General features: G+C 48.9%; 1 protein-coding gene across 1 annotated transcript in view; it reads left to right on the top strand.

The window, feature by feature from the left end:
- The first annotated feature begins 2,991 nt into the window (after window positions 1-2,991).
- The window catches only part of bcar1 (BCAR1 scaffold protein, Cas family member), a 72,673-nt gene continuing 56,818 nt past the window's right edge, over window positions 2,992-18,846 (top strand). Inside the window, exon 1 of the mRNA XM_088614180.1 lies at window positions 2,992-3,521. Within this exon, the coding sequence (XP_088470306.1) occupies window positions 3,510-3,521 (12 nt within the window). The 5' untranslated portion in view covers window positions 2,992-3,509. The remainder of the gene's footprint in view (window positions 3,522-18,846) is intronic.

Below are 18,846 nucleotides of genomic sequence, written 5' to 3'. Positions count from 1 at the left end.
GCAGTGATCTGGGGGGAAGCAGAGGTCCAGCATGGGACCTGTGTCACTGGGGGCTTTGTATTCCAGCAGCTGTTTGTGACGTATCCCTGGGTTTTTCGTTGCTTCAACAGAGTGGTTTGCAGAGAGGGAAATGTCTCTTTATTCCATCGCCTGACTGGCAAAGCTCAATGCTGTTGGTTTTAGGATCATTTCTGCTCTAACACAGCATGTGGGGAAAAGGATTTCATCTTGCAGCTCTGAGTCTGTCTCATACAGGCGTGACTCCAGAACATTCACAAGGCATAGTCAGTCCTATTAAAAACCTTCTTTTAACTTGCTCTTCCCTCAGGAGTCGGGTGCTATTGAGATGTGATTGTAATGCTTTTTTTTTAAAGTGCACCCACGCTGCTGAAAATACCACTGAGATCACCCATTGATTTTCCCCTCCCCCTACATTTTACTCTCCCGCTTTAATGCATAAGCTCCCAAATGAGATCAATATCTACTTCTCAGTTTTACTTTATTAAAATAATAGTATTGCCACTACCTTCTAGCAATATCTGGGCAGCAAGGCTCAGCAGGAAGATGTTGGAGAGGCTGAGCCTGGGCAGCAGTGAGACGAGAGACCTGCAGGGAAAATCAGGTTCCTGCTGTGGGTGTTGTTGGTAAACCAGTAAGTGGCGCTCTTGCCCCTTGGAGCAGAATTCCCAAAACTGTGACCCAGCTTAGTGACCCAGAGACAGTGTGCTGTAAGGTTCTGTCCTTTGGGTGAGATCTTAAACAGATCCTAAGTACTTGCTCATTAAAGGTCTCATGACATTATATGTAACAGAAGAGTTATTAACCCCGGTTGCCTCCCCAGTTCCCCTGAACTGGGTCACCTCTCTGCCTGATCACCCTCTCAGCTGGTCTGCTGGCTCCCCAGGTGTGGCTGGACTACAGGACTAGCCGAAGTGGGTCCCTCCTGTATGTGAAGCCTGATCACCCTCTCAGCTGGTCTTCTGGCTCCCCAGGTGTGGCTGGACTACAGAAGTAGCCGAAGTGGGTCCCTCCTGTAGGTGAAGCCCTTTGCAGGTCTCGGAGGCGAGGCGCACTCTGTGACTGTAATTATTGTTACAGAATGAAACGCCACCAGGGACATTTCTGTGTTTCAAGGTCAGGATCCTAATTACATTTCAAACCAGCACTCAGAAGAAAAGCGAAAAGGGCAGGGGGTGTGTTTGTCTCCCTCTTCTTTAAGAAGTATCCAGTTCTGACAGCCCAGCATGCAGGTATAGATGAATCTGCTCTTGAGGGAAGAGTGTGAAGGCTTCAGCAGGGTCTCGGGATTGTTTCCTGTTTCACAGTGTAAAAATGTTCCTGCAGCCAGACTCGGGTATATAAACTGTCCAGGAGTCACAGCTGTCAGGGTTGCTTTCATGCTTTGGGCTTTTGCTGTGACACGAAATAAAACAATCAAATCCACTGGCACCTCCCACACGCATCTGGGATCCTCTCTTCTGTGTGTTCAGTGACACAGCAGGGGGGCTGCGAAGGTTTAACGCAGCGGAATTGCTCTCCCTGGGGGGCTGTACCTGTTCCTCTCCTGCCCGCCCCTGCAGCCCCAGGGGGGACAGCTTGTGTCTCATCTCGGGAGCGGTGCTGCAACAGCCCGATCCCTGGGGGGGTTCACTTCACCGGTGACGTGCTGCTGCTGCTCACAAGCCTTTGATTTCGGTACTTAAAAAATGCAAAAGAAAGGGGGAGGAACCTGCGTGCTCTGATGTGCTCTCAGGTGTAGTTCTTAATTCTCTTGTGCTAGACGTTCAGCGGTTCAGCAATCCGCTCACTACTTTCACTGCATGACTGCTTACCACAGAGAGCGACTTGTAAAAACAGGACAACATTTTGACACTGAAGTGTCTTTGTCAGGAATCGGCACATGAGAGCAAGAGTGTGGAACATCATTTGTTAGTGGCAGAGGCTTTGTGAGCTTCCTGTCTGCTTTGATGCTCCGGCTCTCCTGTGAATAATTCAAGTAAAAAGCAAAGAAAGATTTGCACAGTCTCAAAACCAGAGAAGGGTCCCCAGTCCTGACCTCTGGGCAGGGTTTAAAGCACCCACACATGAAGAGCTGACACACCTGCAGGACTGATTACATTGGAGTCGGGCTGTGCAGGACACCCCAGTGCTAACAGGGGTATTGGAAGATTTCCTAATGGGTCACTACTATGACAGGACCCGTAAAGTTAATACTATACTTGTTGGGGCTCAAGTTCTGGACATCAGTTTTTAAACCTAAACCTGTGTTTGTGGTACAAGATTTCCTGCATTGCTCTGCAACCTGGCGTGCTCTGTGTTTATCTGTGAGTGCAGCTGCAGGGACAGCCGCCTGTGACACTTATACACTTCTAGAAATGGAGTTTGCAGTTATTCAGGATTTCATAGGGTAGAGGTGCCATTGTTGCCAGTGATATCTGCAGTAACAGTAGCAGTAACAGTTTTTAGTAGAAGGAGAGCAGTTTATTATTTCTTAGCAATTAAACAGAGCCTTTTAGCCCAAAGGAGTCCAACGCTAAACCTGTGTAAGAGGGGAACCCTTTCCATCCCTTAAGCGCAGCACTGATCTCAGACGTTTATGGGACAAGTTCCTCATCTGTGACTGTGATACATTTTGAAACAGGAGGCTTGTTCAGGCGCACGAAGATGTAAGACATCCTGGGATCACAGTGAAAATCCATGATTGATGACTTTCATGTAACTGTTTCCAACCTTTACCGTAATGACACGAAACTAACTGCGTTCATTGCAACCAAGGACTGAACATGCCAGGACCATATACTGTACTGGATGTGCTGTTAGTGCTACAGCTGATAAGTTATCGATATTAGCCAGAGTGAGAACAGGCATTTTACAGCCGACAGAAAATGAAAAAAGCGTTCCCTTTAAAGAGCCGTGCTGGAAAGCCTATGTTAAAAGCGCCTGCGCCCCCCGCCTCTCCCCCCTCCGGGAGACCATCCCTTTAAACCGAACTTGCTGATTCCGTCCTCGCGGCCAGAGAGCAGCTCCGTGTCTGCTGCGCTGGAGTGACATTTACTGCCGCAGATCCGGGCGCCGGAGCAAGCGGCTCAGGGAGCGATTGCATAGGAGATCCTTTACGCTTCTAGTACCAGACTGAGAAGGAGAGAGAAGAACAACCAAGGGACTGGTGACATTTAGGAGAAGAGAAAGTGTGATTTGCGGAGCTGAGACAGGGGGGCTCTGTAAATACCAAGTGCACGCGCTGGGCTCGGCTGGAATTGGGAGCTCTGCTTTGCTGGATTTTGGGTTTGACGAACGAAATTCCTGGCGTTGATTTCCGACGCAAATCAGACTGAAGATCCTGGTTTTGGCGTGGATAAAGAATAACATACAAACGATAAAAAGCAAGGATGTCATAAGGACGCAAAGCCCCGAGTTGTTTTGACAAAATAGCGTTTTTCTTTTTTTTTTACAAGCGTCAAGTACAGTTTCCATCAACCATAACGCAGACCAAGCGGCATATTTCAAAGATGTCTGTGCCGGTAAGTAAGAAACCTAGAGACAAGAATTCCCTGCATGCTGTAAATTCATGAGCCGTGAGGAGGTTCCGAAGGCGGAGAGAGACCGGGCTGAAGTGTACACTATGCGCGGACGAGGCAGTGTGGAAGTCTACGCCAAGTAGCTCCGCTTGGCTGACTTGTGTGCATTTCTGCTCTCTTTTTATGAGTCCGTGTTGTGTAGCTGCTGCTGCGCTGGTCGCGGAGATGACAGGGCAGTTGTCTGTAATAAAATGTCCTTACCCGAAGTTTCTACTGTGTACCCATCAGAGGCGGGTGGCGTAGCCCCGCGGGTGTGCGGGCAGGGCACGGCGGGATGCGCCAGGTGTGTTAGGCGCGCTAGACCTTCTTTTACTGCACGAACTTTCCGTGCACTGCGTGGATTACTGAACGGCGGTGCGTCCGAAATATCCCACCTGCCCGCACGTCAAACCTAGCTACCGCTCTGATATACAGGTAAGAGGGGCGCAGGGGGCACAGTCCAGTCCAGGAGGGGGGTAGGGTTCTGGTCTTCTTCCGACCGGAGCCCTAATTCCCTAATTACATTACGGCTCATTATGGGCTTAGTTGATCATATTGAAGCTTTTCCTCGAGAAATTGGATATTTAAATAGACTCAAAAACCTGCTGGACAGCCGTGGAGAATCGGCTTTGAGCGTCCCTCGGTTAAGGTACAGAATACATGATTAATCCGATACGCCGGTGGAAACCCCTCGTTGTCTATGGTTTTGATCTGGAACTTCCGATTTAAAGAAACTGAGTATACATATACTGTATGTGCATCATTCGGTGGGTTATAGAGCACATTAGTCATGCTCGCATTGTTAAATGTTTTAGACAAATAATAATTATATCCTTATATAGCCCATTTCTTGACACTCCACTCAAAGCACTTTACTTTGGAGGGGACTCTCCACCACCACCAGTGTGCAGCTCCACCTGGATGATGAGATGGCAGCCGACCTGCACCAGTTCACTCACCACACACGCCACGGTAACACCCCTAGTCTTTTTAAGAAACACCCTGGATCTCACCTGAAGAACAGCGCCTTTTACAGTGCAGTGTCCTTGTCCCTATTAGGACTCACAGACCTCTTCCAGCAGCAACCTCACATTTTACCAGGAGGTCTCCCATCCAGGTACTTGCCAGGCTTACAGCTGCTGAGCTCCAGTGTGCTGCAAGTTGTGAGCTGCAGGGTGATATAGTTGCTGGCAAGTTTTATTTATAGACTTCTTTGTCAAACGTTTGCCAAAGTTTGGAACACGCAAAAGAACAGTGCCCACTGTGGATAGCTGCGAAGACCAACATTTATTACACAAAGGAACAAGTAATAGGTTTATTCGATGCTGAAAAAAAGAAGAAAGAGAACACAACGTTTCGGCTGTGGAGCCTTCTTCAGGTGTCATTTTTACACAATACCAGCAGTTGCCAGGTCAGCATCAAGAATCTTCAGTGTCCGTCAGATCCCAGCCGAATCCGTAGCTCCAGTCAGATCCCAGGGGAATTCGCAATGCCAGTAAGATCCGAGGGGAATCCGCCGTGCCACATCAGATCCCAGGGGAATCCGCCGTGCCAGTCAGATCCCAGGGGAATCCGCCGTGCCACATCAGATCCCAGGGGAATCCGCCGTGCCACATCAGATCCCAGGGGAATCCGCTGTGCCACATCAGATCCCAGTTGAATCCGCCATGCCAGTCAGATCCCAGGGGTAGAGCAGTGCCAGTCAGATCCCAGGGGAATCCGCCGTGCCAGTCAGATCCCAGGGGTAGTGCAGTGCCAGTCAGATCCCAGGGGTAGTGCAGTGCCAGTCAGATCCCGGGGGAATCCGCCATGCCAGTCAGATCCCAGGGGTAGAGCAGTGCCAGTCAGATCCCGGGGGAATCCGCCGTGCCAGTCAGATCCCAGGGGTAGTGCAGTGCCAGTCAGATCCCGGGGGAATCCGCCGTGCCAGTCAGATCCCAGGGGTAGTGCAGTGCTAGTTCCTCCATGGATCTGGTTCCTTTATTTTCCGCTGATAAAAAAATTGGTACTTTTGTTTTCACACAATTTCGACTGAATAGGATGTAACAACACTCTATTTTGCATTGATATATTTTTTCTATGTTAATAAACAAGTGTTTTTATGAAGTTGTTAGCAGATTTCTATGAATTCATATCTGGGACTGTTATCTAGTAGCTGTTTGTAGAGGTGGGCAGCTGTTAAAACCGGGGTGGGTTATACAGTATTGGCATAGAGCTCAGCTAGCAACATGTCCTCTTATTCCTGCGACCGGTGTGCTGGCCCTGGGTCATGCTGGTGATTGATCCTGGGACAAGCGCTGGTCTTTAACCTGCGTGTCTGAGAGGTTCAGAAAGCTGCCAGGGAACTGCAGGCCATTCCTTTAGTCCTGAAGGGCCAAAGGTCACAGAGTAGCCAAGGCAGCCCGCTGTGCCCTGGACAGAAACACTTGTACCAGGAATGTGCTGTGACTCCATGTTAACAAACCAGCCTCCCAGGAGGCCCTGTGTTCATTCTGGGGTGTCGTCTGTGGAAGCACTGACATGTCTGTATCTGCCGATTGAGACAGCGCCCGTCATCTTCACAGATACCGAGCTGTTAAGATTCTGTTTTCCTTGTGCAAGCTGTGCAGTGTTGGAGGATGGTGAAGCTCACTGGCCTGGGTCGGTGCTGGTTTGGGCTTGTCCCTAGGCAGCGATGGAGAAGGGTGTTTCGTGCCGCTCGATGAGGACTATTTCTGGCAGAGCTGGTGTGGCGGTCCTGCTGGCCAGCTCTGCATGGCTCTGCAGCTGTGACACAGGGCCTGACCCGCTCCAGCAAGGCAGCGCTGGTTCTGGTGCCTGCGCGACCCACAGCTCTGTGACACTGTGAGGCCGTCTGTCACAGCTGGACGTCGGGAGGATCCTAAATGTGATGTTTTCTCCCGCTTATATGCTGTGAGGCACACTGACAAGAGCCTTGAGAAGAGTTTTTGTGTAAAGTCTCTATAAAATGATTCTGAAGAGCTGGTTAATTATCTGCAGTTCTGCTGCGTTATCCTTTACAACGTGTCAGACAGAAGGTCCCCAGCACTGCCACATAATCTGATTCCCTGGTCTTTAGCTCCTCAGTAAAAATGTTACAGAAATAATGTGTAAATGTCTTCATGCTATCATACCTAGCCCTTTGAAAACAAGCTGTTGTGCAAAGACCTGGGCTCAGAGTGTGAGTCTGCAGTACAGCGGGAATTTCTGCAGTTTTAGGTGCAGTGTGTGGATTGTCTCACGTTTCACACGTGCTTAAAATGACTGGATTATGAACTTGAAGGGAATGAGTTCCGGTCAGTCGTGGTCCAGTTGCCCTCCTCTGCTGTCCCCCCTGGCTGCTGAGGGGCAGGGGGTTTGATGAGAGGTGCAGGAGCACAAAGATGTGCCTAAGTGTGGGTCTTTACAAACAGCTGACATTTGAAGGTTGTCATAGATGATGTTCCACATACATATTCATAATCACCAGCAAGCAGGTCTTTGCATTTCAATAACTTGGTTTAGGTCTTGGCTATTTATATGGGTTGCCCCGGTAACAGTAAGCCTGCAGCTCTCCTCCTTGATGTGTCTTTCTTGGCACTTAGATTGCCTACCTAGTGGCATTTCCTTCCATGTACACATGTACAAACACCCATACATAAGCACACACTTGTACACACACACACACACACACACACATGCACACATGTACGTACACATAGATGTCCAGGCAGAAACACATGGTCTGTTCTGGTCTCTCCTGAGCACGTCACCTGCCATGCCTATAATGTATCGTAGGACATGATGACGCACTTCCAAAGGCGCTTCTCTGCTTTTGTGGTTTCTGTCTTCAGATTTAAAGTGTTCCACTCATTTGTTTGTTGTAACACTTGTCATATTGTACCTAGATAATCCTTTCCAAACTCCTTCCTTCCAGTGGAACCAGTTGCTCTTGTATTCCTTACTGGAGAGAAAGCTGTTGTGTTTTGAAGCACCTTTGTCAGACTTTAATATATGTTGAGGTCCATTCTTTGCATAAATAAATGCAATGGTGCACCAAGCTGGAACAGATTACAACAGCCCAGTTCAGATCACATTATCCAGACAAGTGCGTTTATATTGTTTCAGGTAGTGTGGGTGTGCGCCTGCAGCAACACTTATTAATATACCAGCTGTTCTGTCCAGACAAGCCTGATGCACCATTGTCTGTGTTTTGAGTGTTGCTGAAGGAATTCAGGGAGTCGACCTCTTTGCTGAAATATATTAACATTTTCCTGAACAGTAGCTGAGCAGAGATGTGGCCTTGGATTGTAGTGGTCAAGTGTCAGAATTTGAATTGTCTCAATGGAAACCTATTTCTCTGTCCAAGTTTTTTACTAATTGGGTGAGGAGGGGGTCTTTGTAGGCGGTGGTGGCGTTCTGTTAAAGGAAGTAGAAGACGTTCCTTAAGAACTGGCTAACAATGGACCACAGAGCTGAATGTCACGCTCGGGCCTGCGAGTTCTGTGGCGCACATTCCTTCAGGACACTCCCGGGGAATTCAGGGGCTCCGGAACCAGCCGACCATGTGTGTGGGCGGCCTGCTTTCTGAATGTGGAATATGAAATGCAGGGGCCGGGAGTTAGAGTTATGGACCCTCTGTATCCATCTCTCCATTGTGCATGTGCAGAGGATTTAAAAAGCTGCACAATTTCAGTCTTTGCTCTCAGCCGAAGAGCGGAGTGCAGAGCTCCTTTGCAGGCTCAGCCTGGAGATTTCGCCTGCCCTCCAGTCCGTGTCTAAGTACTGTGCCTGCTGTACATGTCCTCTGTACCACGTCTGGGGGCTGCCTCCTGGCAGCGGTGGGCCGTGGTCTGTCCATGCTCACCTCTGCTCTCCCTCTGCTTTTCACGGCACTCTCCTGCTCTGACTGTGCTGCAGGAACGCGGTAGGTGGCTTTCCCCTCTTTGCCTGCAAGGCCTCTGGCTCTGAGCCGCTCTCTTGCTGTCTGATGAAGTGGTGCGCAGAGAGGAGCTGGCTGCCCTGTGTGAAATTTGGCCAGGTTGCTCCACTTTCGAAACCCCATGTGATTTCACACCCACTGCCTCTTTGTCCCGGCAGCGGTGCGCGGGGCAATCCAGGGCCGGACAGCCCGCTGAAAGGGCCCCTTGTGCTCCTGGAGCAGAGCTGTGAGTCCCAGGGTCACCTCTGGGCTTAAAGGGCAATTGTCATCTTTAGATATGAGGCTTTTTGTGTGTTTTTAAATACAATGTGCTTGATGGCTCTGTGCTTTGATGCAGGCTCTAGCAGTCTCAGGTATTTTCATACATCCTGTGTATGAGAGTGAGTGAGTGGGAGCTGTCGAAGTGGCCATCACGTGCAATGCTCAGCCTTCATGAGCGGAGAGTTTGTGGGGATAGGGTGGGGCTGTGTGGCAATGACATCATCTTGGCTCATGATCTATATCCCTGCAGCCTTGTGAGCAATACTGTCTTCAGGCTTTGTGTGGAGATGAAATTTTGAAGCATCTGAAACATTCCACAGCTGCCTGATGAATATAGCACCCGGGCTTCTCAGACACACAGCCCTGGAGGATGTCATTGGGGGGGCTTTAGAAGTCTTGAGCCTCTTCAGCTCCTCCTGTTGGTTGCTTCTAGTGCTGGACAAGCAAAGAGGAATGACTTTAGGCACTTGAGATGACAGAGCAATGTATTCTGATCTTGGCACTGTGGGAAGACACTGGGTGTGTGCATTAACAGGGTCTGTGGCAGAATCCAGGTATGTGTTTTGAGAGCTTGAGCACATAAATGCATCGGTGAGCTCATCGCTGATTTTATGAGGCTAGACTTTTAAGTCAATTGCTTTTCAGCCATTGATCCCTCCCAGATCACAAGATGAGTGATTCAACTCGGGCACTGAAGGAGGGGTATGCTACTATGGGCACCTTATTCAACTAAGGAAACAGGACCACATGGAGGCTGTAAATCCCAATGGAAATTGCTTGGATGTGTGGAAAGATTTTTTTCATTCCATGAGCACTTTGTTCAAAATAACAGATGTTCCCTTAACATTTGCCCCAGTGGCTGCACAAAGGGAAACCCATGTGTGCTCAACAGCAGCACCTGAAGACCCAGAAGCCTCTGCGAACCCAGTGAGCTGAGTCTTCTGGAGTGGGCAGAGACTGCAGTCCCTGGGCTGTAGAAGGTTAGATGTGCTTTGCAGTGCATTTCACAAATTACTGTGTCATTATGAATTCTACAGCACCAAAATTGACTGGGTAATGAATGCTGTCCTTACTACAGGATGTGCTTATTGCTGTATTTCAAACTGATTTCCATTTTTTAATAAGGCTGCAGAAATACCCCCCACGCCTCCCACCTCCCATCTCCCTCGTCCTGCTCCTCCAGTGTAATTATATTCCTCAAAACGAAATGAAAATGTTTAATGTCGCAGGCGGCATCGGCACGCGTCTGACCTTTGATGATTGAGGCTGCGATGTAATTTGGGATTAAAAAGGAAAAAAGCATTTCTGTCTCCACTGTATTGGCCCGCTGGCCTGACATTTTCGTGTGCTGCCCTTCTCCCTTTCCACCATCAGGACCAGAGCTCTCTTGTGAAAAATAATGAACCTACACAACATTATTACTGGTCCATTGACAAACAATTGACAGTGTCATTACTGTCTAGCAAAATTGGCTCCGTGATGAGCAGAGCTGGCCAGGACTGAGATGTGAGATGCCCCAGCTTCAGATCATGCCGCTCAGACAGTTATTGTGGGTTTCATAAGGGCGCTCTTTGAGTGGGAGCACGGTGACCTGTTTTTCTTGGGTGTTGTTTCCTGCCTGCGGGCAGATCCATGCAGAACATCCACACAGAGATGCACAGGTAGAGAGCTTCTGCAGGAGCTCCCACACTGCTCACCGCTCTGAGCCCTGAGACAAAGGACACTCCTGCACCGCCCGGCCTGGCTGCAGTGCTGATGTGGTGTCATGTTACAGGCAGGCTGGGAGGAATCCTCCCCGAGAGGCAGGCTAGCTGCTGGGGAGGCTTCACATCAAGGCAGAGATTGCAGAGATGGAGAGAGAGCTTCCAGGGGCTGTGCACAACCCTGCTTCCAGGAGGCCGTCCGCACTCTTGACAGAGCAGCTCCCAAGCTAGCAAGTTTCTTTCTGGCAAACAGCAAAAACAATTCTAAAATATGATGCAAAATGTCCTCCTGGCAGATTGAATTCAAAGTCATTTCACATTCACACAGTCACTCTTGGCTGTTTTTTATTGCTTTAGAAGCAGGAAAAGGAAGCAGGAAATGTAGGTTTTACTATACATGAAACACAATTGATGTACGGCGTGGGATATAATTGTTTTGTTTGGCACTGTGCACTGCATGGAGAAGAAAGGAGGTGTTTGCCTCCGTGTGCCGATATGAGGGCTTGCGTTTCTCGCTACCCCTGTCCCTTCACCTCTTCAGCCCACGCCTCTCTTTATAATGAAGTACAGTAATTGCACTGTTCTGTGACAGCAGCCACCCTGCACCGCACAACAGGTAGAGAAGTGAAAAACAAAAGACTTCATCTGTTGAATTACAGAGGATTGTGAGAGTGAGGTTATTCAACTCCAGCGCTGTGACTTTCTCCCACAGGCTACAATGTGCAACAGCGTGGTCTTGTTGTGTCAGTTTAGGGCTGATTCAACACCCTCCTGGACTGACCTCATGTAGCTCTGTGATTTTCCCTTTCCATGATCAGCAGGTGTGCAGAGACAGAAAAGTGGGATTGCAGCACCTGTAAATGCAGTTCAGAACAACTCCTTTGCTACAAGGTAGAAGGGTGCCTAGTATTTTCTTTAATTTAATTGTAGGCGCTGAGAAATATTGCTTTATTCACACTGCGTATTGCGCTGCTGTCTGGTAACCCCTTGGAGCAGGAGGGCTGTCTGGGGCTTCGCCTGAGCTGCTCCTGGGCCTCGGGAGAAGCAGGATCCATCAGCGCGAGCTGCTGCAGAATTGGGTTTGAACTGCAAGGGCAGGCAATTTATTTCTCATTCGGAGCTGATTTCTCCGTGTAGGAGGGGGAGAAGGAGCGGGCCGGTGGGGGAGAGAGCAGAAGCTCTAGCGCAGAATCCTCCCTCTTCCCTGAGTGAGGCGGCAGACCCTCCTGTGAGGGTTCCGCAGGCCAGCCAGGCTGGGCGTGGGGCTTGGGGGGCACTGAGCCCTGCTGCACCGCACCCCAGATGTCTGTGGCCTGTAGCAGTTCAGGCCTCAGCTGTCTGGTTTGTGGGACTGAGAGGAGGTTTGTGTCGGGATGGTCTTTTAGCCCCACATGGCAGGAATTGGATACAGGATGGGACCTGGGGCTTGCCCTTCAGGAAAACTAGGCTGTGCTCCAGTTTACTGCTTCTAGCTCCAAGAGAGTGTTGGGTGATGTACCCGTGACAGCATGGTGCAGCCCTGGTTCTCTTAGCAGAATTGTGCCCATTGGACTGGGTGGGTAATTGCACAGCCAACCAGCAGGTGGTCAGACAGGGCTTCCTCCCTGCTGGGGTGCACAGCCTGCTCTCTGTACTGCAGCCTTGGGGGTGGAGGTCTATTACTGTTCCCCTTCCCCTCTCCTGGTCTCCTGTACCAGTCACAGTCCCTCCACTTCACAATGAGAATGGCGGGAGAGTGGGGTGATCTCATTGTTCCCAAGCCGGATGTTGCTTCCTCGGATTGCTCAGCCCTTTGCAAACAGGACACAGATGAGGATCGGAGTCCCCTGTGCTGAGAGATCCTGTGGGCAGGGCCAGGTGCAGAGGGCCTGCTGGCTCCAGAGCTGCAGGACTGGTGCTTGTGGCACTCTGCCTGATCCCAGTGAAACAATGCACACAGGCAGTCAACACAGTCAGCAACTGCATGAGCTCACTATTGTGCAGAATCACATAACAAGCTCTTGTTTGCCATGTGAAGTATAATATACAAAACCCAGAAACGGTGCTCTGCACTTGGTAGAATACGTTTTTTTTAGGTTTCGTAATTTTCTAAAATGCAGTGAATGCAGACTTGCTGCAGTCCTAGAAGACTTCATTTCTGTTTAATAGGATTAGAGGTTTTCATTACTGTATTTTCTCATCTCCATTTCTGTTGTAAAGGGAGAGTGGAGAAGCCTGTTATTGCCCAGTAAGAGGGAAGTGCTCCTCAGTATGTACAGGCCAGTTCGGGAAACGGCGGCCTGGCCTGGCCTGCTAAAGTATTCAGTGAGAAGGAGAGGAGCCAGCCTCTTTCTAGTGCTTTGATATTTCCCATCTGTCTGTGACCTTGGGAAAGGATCAGAGGGTTAATCCTTTACCAGTAGCTGCTCTGGGAAGACTGCAGGCATGCAGGAGCTGCTCGGGGAGAGAGCAGAGGTGTATTTTTAGGGGCTCCCTGAGTTTCTGCAATGTCACGGGCATCTCACGCTGTAGCAGAGGGCCCTGCAGGTGATAGTGGGGACAGATTTGCGCATGTCAGTGTATTAATATTTTTTTTCACATCTATAGTTTATCTATCATCCTGTGCATCTGTCTCACAGTCTTACCTTTTATCACTCTGATTTACATGGAGCTGCATATCACACCTACTTGCACAAGACGGAAAAAAAACTTTTTTGTTTGGCTTGACAGAGTGTTCCAGATTTCACACGCCAAGTATTTTATAAACTGGAGTAAATCTGAAAACTATCTGAAACCTCCTCTAGAGCCGTGCACTCTGACTCATATGCTTTCTCTCTGCTGTGGATTCGCAGGAAGTGCAATGCAAACTAATCCTTTCAGGGTTGTAGTATTAGACTCCACAACCATTCCTCCTCCGTGCTTGGTAATGTACTGTGGATGTAGCTCTGCGTACTGTGGGCGCCATCTCCATCTTTTATTCATGGTTTGTTTGCGTGTTTTAACTGCAGCACCGAGCTGGCTGGGGGCGGGTGGGTCTGTGTTGAGGCTGAAGAACGAGGGCTGTGGGCCTCCTCTGTGCCGACAGGCTCCATACTGAGGAGTTTCGTCAGAAAGCCAAACCTGGGGCCTGGTTTAGCCCCTATAGCAGTGCCACTTACTCTACATTTAATATATGGGCACAGTACAGCTCTTCTTAAAGTTAGGCCCATAAAATTTCACAGCTTGTTATTATTTTCTTTTTGGATTTCTACTGTACTCATTGTTTTAGCTAATTTTAAGAGCACTGTTATCTCTCATTTGTTGTAATACCAAAAAAAAAAGCATCAGGGAGCTGTGCTTCAGGGGTGTATTAAATGTCAAGGATGATAGAAACTGTGTTGATCCCTAGACAACTGGAATACTCAATTATAAGCACGGTGCTGAACCCCAGAATGCACTGTAGATGTCTGTGAAGCTATCTGGAAGCCACTGCAGGGAGCTGAGCGCTGAAGTGATGTTTTGAGAGCGCTGAGTGGGCTCTCTCTACACTGAGCACATCCTCCGGTCAGTAACTCTTCAGCGAGGTCAGTGCCAACAGGATTTGCCTTTGTTGTTTTTTCTGCAGTTTTACAGTTTCCTCCTCAGCAGCTGAGTTTCATTTCTGCCTTTTCCGATTTCTGCCGCATCCTGTGATATGTTTTTGCTGGTTAGTTTATGGAGTTGGTGGAGTTTTCTGGTTATAGGTTGCAGGCAATGAAGATTATATTTCTAGCAATACATATTATTTATGTAGTATGCAGTAGATTACTAGAAGTTTTCAAGCCCTGCAAGTCTAATAATTCATGTGAAATGCAGTGGCTTGTGGTATAGTAAAAGGCTTAAGCTTTGGGAACAAGTTTAGGTGAAAATTAAGAGGAAATCTTTTCAGATGCTGAGCATGCTTTGGGAGTTAGAATAATTTATTTTAAATGTTTTCCTCTTGCAGCTCTATGGAATTTAGTTAGAAGTGTAGAATTTAAATAAAGGAATTTTGTGTTAAAATTGTATAATTCTCTTATTTGTTATATTAAAATTGACTCAATTCACTAGTAAGACCTCATTTAGAATATCTGGATTCAGTTTTGGAACAGAGGAGACAATGAGGGCACCTGATTCAAGTGTTCAAAATCCTTAAAAATGCACTGACTGGTATTTGACTGAATATAGGTCACGTAGAGGTTAGCTACAGAGGGCTTTTTCTTGTGAACTGTGATGAGTTTCATACTGCAGTTTTTATGCAGCACAGTATACATTCAGGATGCAGTGAGCTAAGTCTCCACAGCCTTTCCCTGGCTATAACATGCATGTTTAATTGAACAAAGTGCCAGGATGGAGCTGGAAAATGAACTACTGTCCTCGGGACAGAGATCAATGCTGGCCTGCTACATTATTCTTGAGAGACGTCCATGTTCTTGCCTACCTGCACACCCCTTCACAGTGTGTGTGGTTCTGTGGATAGGGCCAGCTGCAGTGGGGTTCTTGCTGGGATGGGTAATGGGAACAGTGCAGTACTATCACAGGTTGTGTCCGACCTCTTGACTGTATCATCACAGACGCTGCTTGAATTCCAGAGTGTGAGTAATTGATTAAAGTACTCTTTTTCACAGTGCCGTGTCAGAGACAGCACTATGACTACTAAGACTGAAACCCTCTTTCTGGGTCTGCTGCAGACCTGCTGTGAGGGTGAGTGAGCAGGGACAGTCTGGATGGGAGTACTTCACATTTCAACTCTGCATCCTAGATCCCTCGTACACACTTGCTGTGCCGTGGCATTGCAAAATCAGAGTAAATGACATTAAAGCACAGAGAAACCACAGTAAAACATGGTGAGCAACAGTAAGATTATTTTAATTATTGAAAAACAATAGCAAAACGAATGCATGTGGAAATCCTTTTGAAAGCTATGAAAATATGCTGCACATTTCCTATGGGTTAAGATGGGCTGTACAGTTAGCTGAGAGTCCCTGAGACCCTGGTGCTTTACACCTCTCAAACCTCCAATGTGTCTTCCTCTGGTTGGACAAGAAGGACTCAAGACATGTGACTATACAGACATGTTCTGCTCCACCCGCAGTTATGATATTGTTCTCCCCCCTGAAATCTGCCTAAAATGTTTTGCTCAAAGTACAGAAGGGAAATCAGCCCCTGCAGTCCCGCGAGGGGACACCCCTGCAGCACCTGTCGTGGTGCTGCTGTGTGCAGATAGGCTGCCTGCTTCACCGCGTTGCGCTGACAGTGGCTGCTCTCTCCTGCGGGGGCTGTGATGGAGAACAGCAGCCAGCTCCTCGCTCCACTGCACCGTGATGGGCGCTCGTGTCCAGCAGCCCCAGCCCACGGCACCGTCCTCACGGTGTTTCTGTCCTCGGGATCATGCAGCAGCTGATGTTGCCCAGTCAGGCAGCCAGCGCAGAGACCATGATGGAGAGCCGGACACTTCGCTGCCGCTTCTCCATCTTTGACTGCCACCTGTCAGTGCTGGTCAGTGAACGATGGGGCGCAGGGCGCAGGGCGCAGGGCTGATGACTCCTGCCGTACAGAGATGTGTTTGACTGCCTGCTCTGCCAGCAGTGCCTGGCTGGCGAACCTGTTCCTCGGCCCAGGGAGCGTGGCAGGAGGCAGGCACACCGGCAGGCACCTGCCCAGGAGCACTGCTGTCCCTTTCCTCTGTTTCCAAGTGCTTGCGAAAGTCAGGCGCTGGCGTCGGGTATGAGCTGTCATTGGATTCGTGTGAAGAACCCTTGGCATCCTGGAGGGGACAGCACTCCTGACACAGTGTGCGCAGCGCGATGTATAAATCAGAGGAGACTGCTGTCAGCACAGCTTTTCATCATGAGGGGACCTAAAACTCGAAAAGACTAACTGGTCAGCCTTCTTTCATCCAGCAGCACCAGCGGCAGCAGCTGACATCATTGAAGACCGTCAGTCTGGTGAAGGCCGGGCAGCTGCTGCAGACCCAGGGGTGACTGGCAGCCTGCCTGCAGTGGTGCTGGCTGGCAGCAGCTTGTAGGACTCCCTCTCCTGCCTGGTGCCGGGACTGATGGAGGAAAATGTGCCAGAGGTGCCATATGTGCAGTCTAAGCTCTATAGGGTTAAAATAATTTACCTTGCTGGTGCACAGCGTAAATATTATCATTAAAAAAAAGTTTAGTGCTTTGTGCTCATTTCCTACTCCATCATTAAACCCAAACGTTATGCAGTGGCCAGATTTTGGGATACGTTAAGCCTTCATCCAGACTGTGACATATGTTTTAGTAGTCTGTTCCCTTGCTTTTGGAAAGAAAATTCTTTGCATTCTCAGCTCGAAACAGGTTGAAACCAGTTATTTCGTTGGATCCTCAATAAGCTCCTCTAAGTCTGTTTCTCCGGCCAGCCAGCTCGTCTCTTGGTATTTCTAAGCGACAGTGACAGAGGCGTTTGATAAGGGGAGATGAGAAATAAATCAGAGAATGAACGTGTAAATAACTCAGTGCTTTGCAGAAGCTTTCCAGTTAGATTCCATCTGTAATCGTTAGCGGCTGTCATTTCTGCTGTGCCGTGCCTTCGGGAGAATGTGATGGATGTCATCCGCGTTGTCTTGGCATGAATAAGTGACCTTGATGGGGCAGACAAGCCCAGACAGCCTGAGAGCCCCTGATTGATGTTGTCCTGCAGGAGCCCCGGGGCCGAGTGCTGGGGTGCAGCATGCCTTAGGGAGCTTCTCTTGTCTCTTTGCCCTTAACAAAGTTTGCAGCAGAGCTGCACTGTAGTTTCCCTTTTCCCCACACGGTTTGCATGGTTATGCCGTGAACTTGTATTGATTCTGCCTCAGGATCCCACAGTATCTGGCTGCCTTCCTGTCTCCTGTGAGCATCTCCCTGGTTTTCCGCCTGGACTTCTCTTGTCTCTTACACTGCTTGGCCACACTAGACTGTTATAGCTGTTTCATTCCTCCAGCAGCTGGACTCGGGGTCTGGGCCTCTGGATGCCTGACTGGAGGGCTGTGGGTCCCAGTTCCAGGCTGGACGCTGCTGATGCCCCTCTGAGCAAGGAGCTCCAGTCAGTAGACGTACCTGGTAAAACAGGCCAGCCCTTCCCGCTGGCAGTCCTGCTGGTCTTGGTGCAGGAGGGCAGGAGGGCTGGAGGGGCAAAAGGGTATCGGCTGGGCTAGACCCCCCCCCCGCATCTCAGACCTGATGTGTTCTGGGACCTGTAGTTCTAAACTAATCTGCAGCCAGAATCCAAATGTGAGATTCATTTCCCAGGTGGAACAATTACCTACTTGATTGCTCGTATCGTAATATCAATATCGTTCTAGCAAAGCTGTTTTTATTATGGTCAGTGTTATTATTTTTATTATGGGTGGTAAAATGAGGCCTGACTCTCTAATTAACCTGCTCCACTTCAGAGGGTCTGCTGTTCCCTGGCTGCTCTCTGAGGATGGGCTGCTCCAGTTTGGTTTGCATGAGTGGCTTTTTTCTCTGAACGTCATGTTTGGTGACGTGTGCTGACCCAGCTCTGTAGGTTGCATTGGAAATAGAGTGACAGGCAGAGCTGCGCTGGCTTGGAGGGGAGAAAACGCTTTGTTCAAGCGGTCATCATCATAGTCAGTCTGTACAGTAAACCTTCCTAGTTTTAGATCATGCAATGCATTTACATTTTTCTCATGTCTTTGTGTGGTTTCTGCAGTGTGTGACTGCAGAGCTCTGTGCCTCGCTGTGCTCTCACCAGCATGTCACTATTCTTGACTTGTCTTTGCTGTTATTAGCTTAGGGACAGATACAGACCTTTGGCCTCTTAATCTGCTGATGAGGCAACCGGGAGCTGAGAGAAACCTTTACAGAATGCTGGTCTGTTGCCTTAGTAAAAGTGTAATTCAAGCATGAAAAATTATTTTTGCCAGCAATGTGCTCAGTCCATAATCTCAAAAACCTAGCTCATAAAATCTAACACTGCATGCCACAGCAGTAAAGATGATTGCCTGTGATAAATTGGTGGATGGAAGCTTCACTTGGGTTGTTTCAGCAGATCTAGGGCTGTACAGGAGGCACGCTGCAGTGCCTGCTGTCTCTCCCTCTCCCTGCTCGCAGGTCTTCTCAGAGTGAGAGCGGAGAGGAGATCTATTAAATGTGTGATGTTCACAACACAGAGCCAGGGTGCGATGCAGCTGGCCTGGTTGGTGTCGTTTCAGTTCAAAAGCTGCTAACTGTTCTGGAAGTCAGTAATGGAAATGAGAGACAGATAATTAGAATTCTATGTATAGGACCTAGTTATCAATGGCTTGTTGGCAGCCAACAAAGGTATTTTTTAATATGTTTTATTTTAGAAATTGAGTGGTCAGCACTTTCAAAGATCACAATAAAAATCCAAGAGGACTCCAGGCTGCACATCTCTTTTTGTGGCATTTTTACATGTGGCTGTTATTCCAGCC

The sequence above is a fragment of the Lepisosteus platostomus genome, chromosome 20 (assembly GCF_059453375.1).
Source record: "Lepisosteus platostomus isolate fLepPlt1 chromosome 20, fLepPlt1.hap1, whole genome shotgun sequence".
In the NCBI taxonomy this organism is placed as follows: domain Eukaryota; kingdom Metazoa; phylum Chordata; class Actinopteri; order Semionotiformes; family Lepisosteidae; genus Lepisosteus; species Lepisosteus platostomus.
Note: the sequence above shows the minus strand (reverse complement) of the source record. Positions and strands in the feature narration are given on the sequence as shown.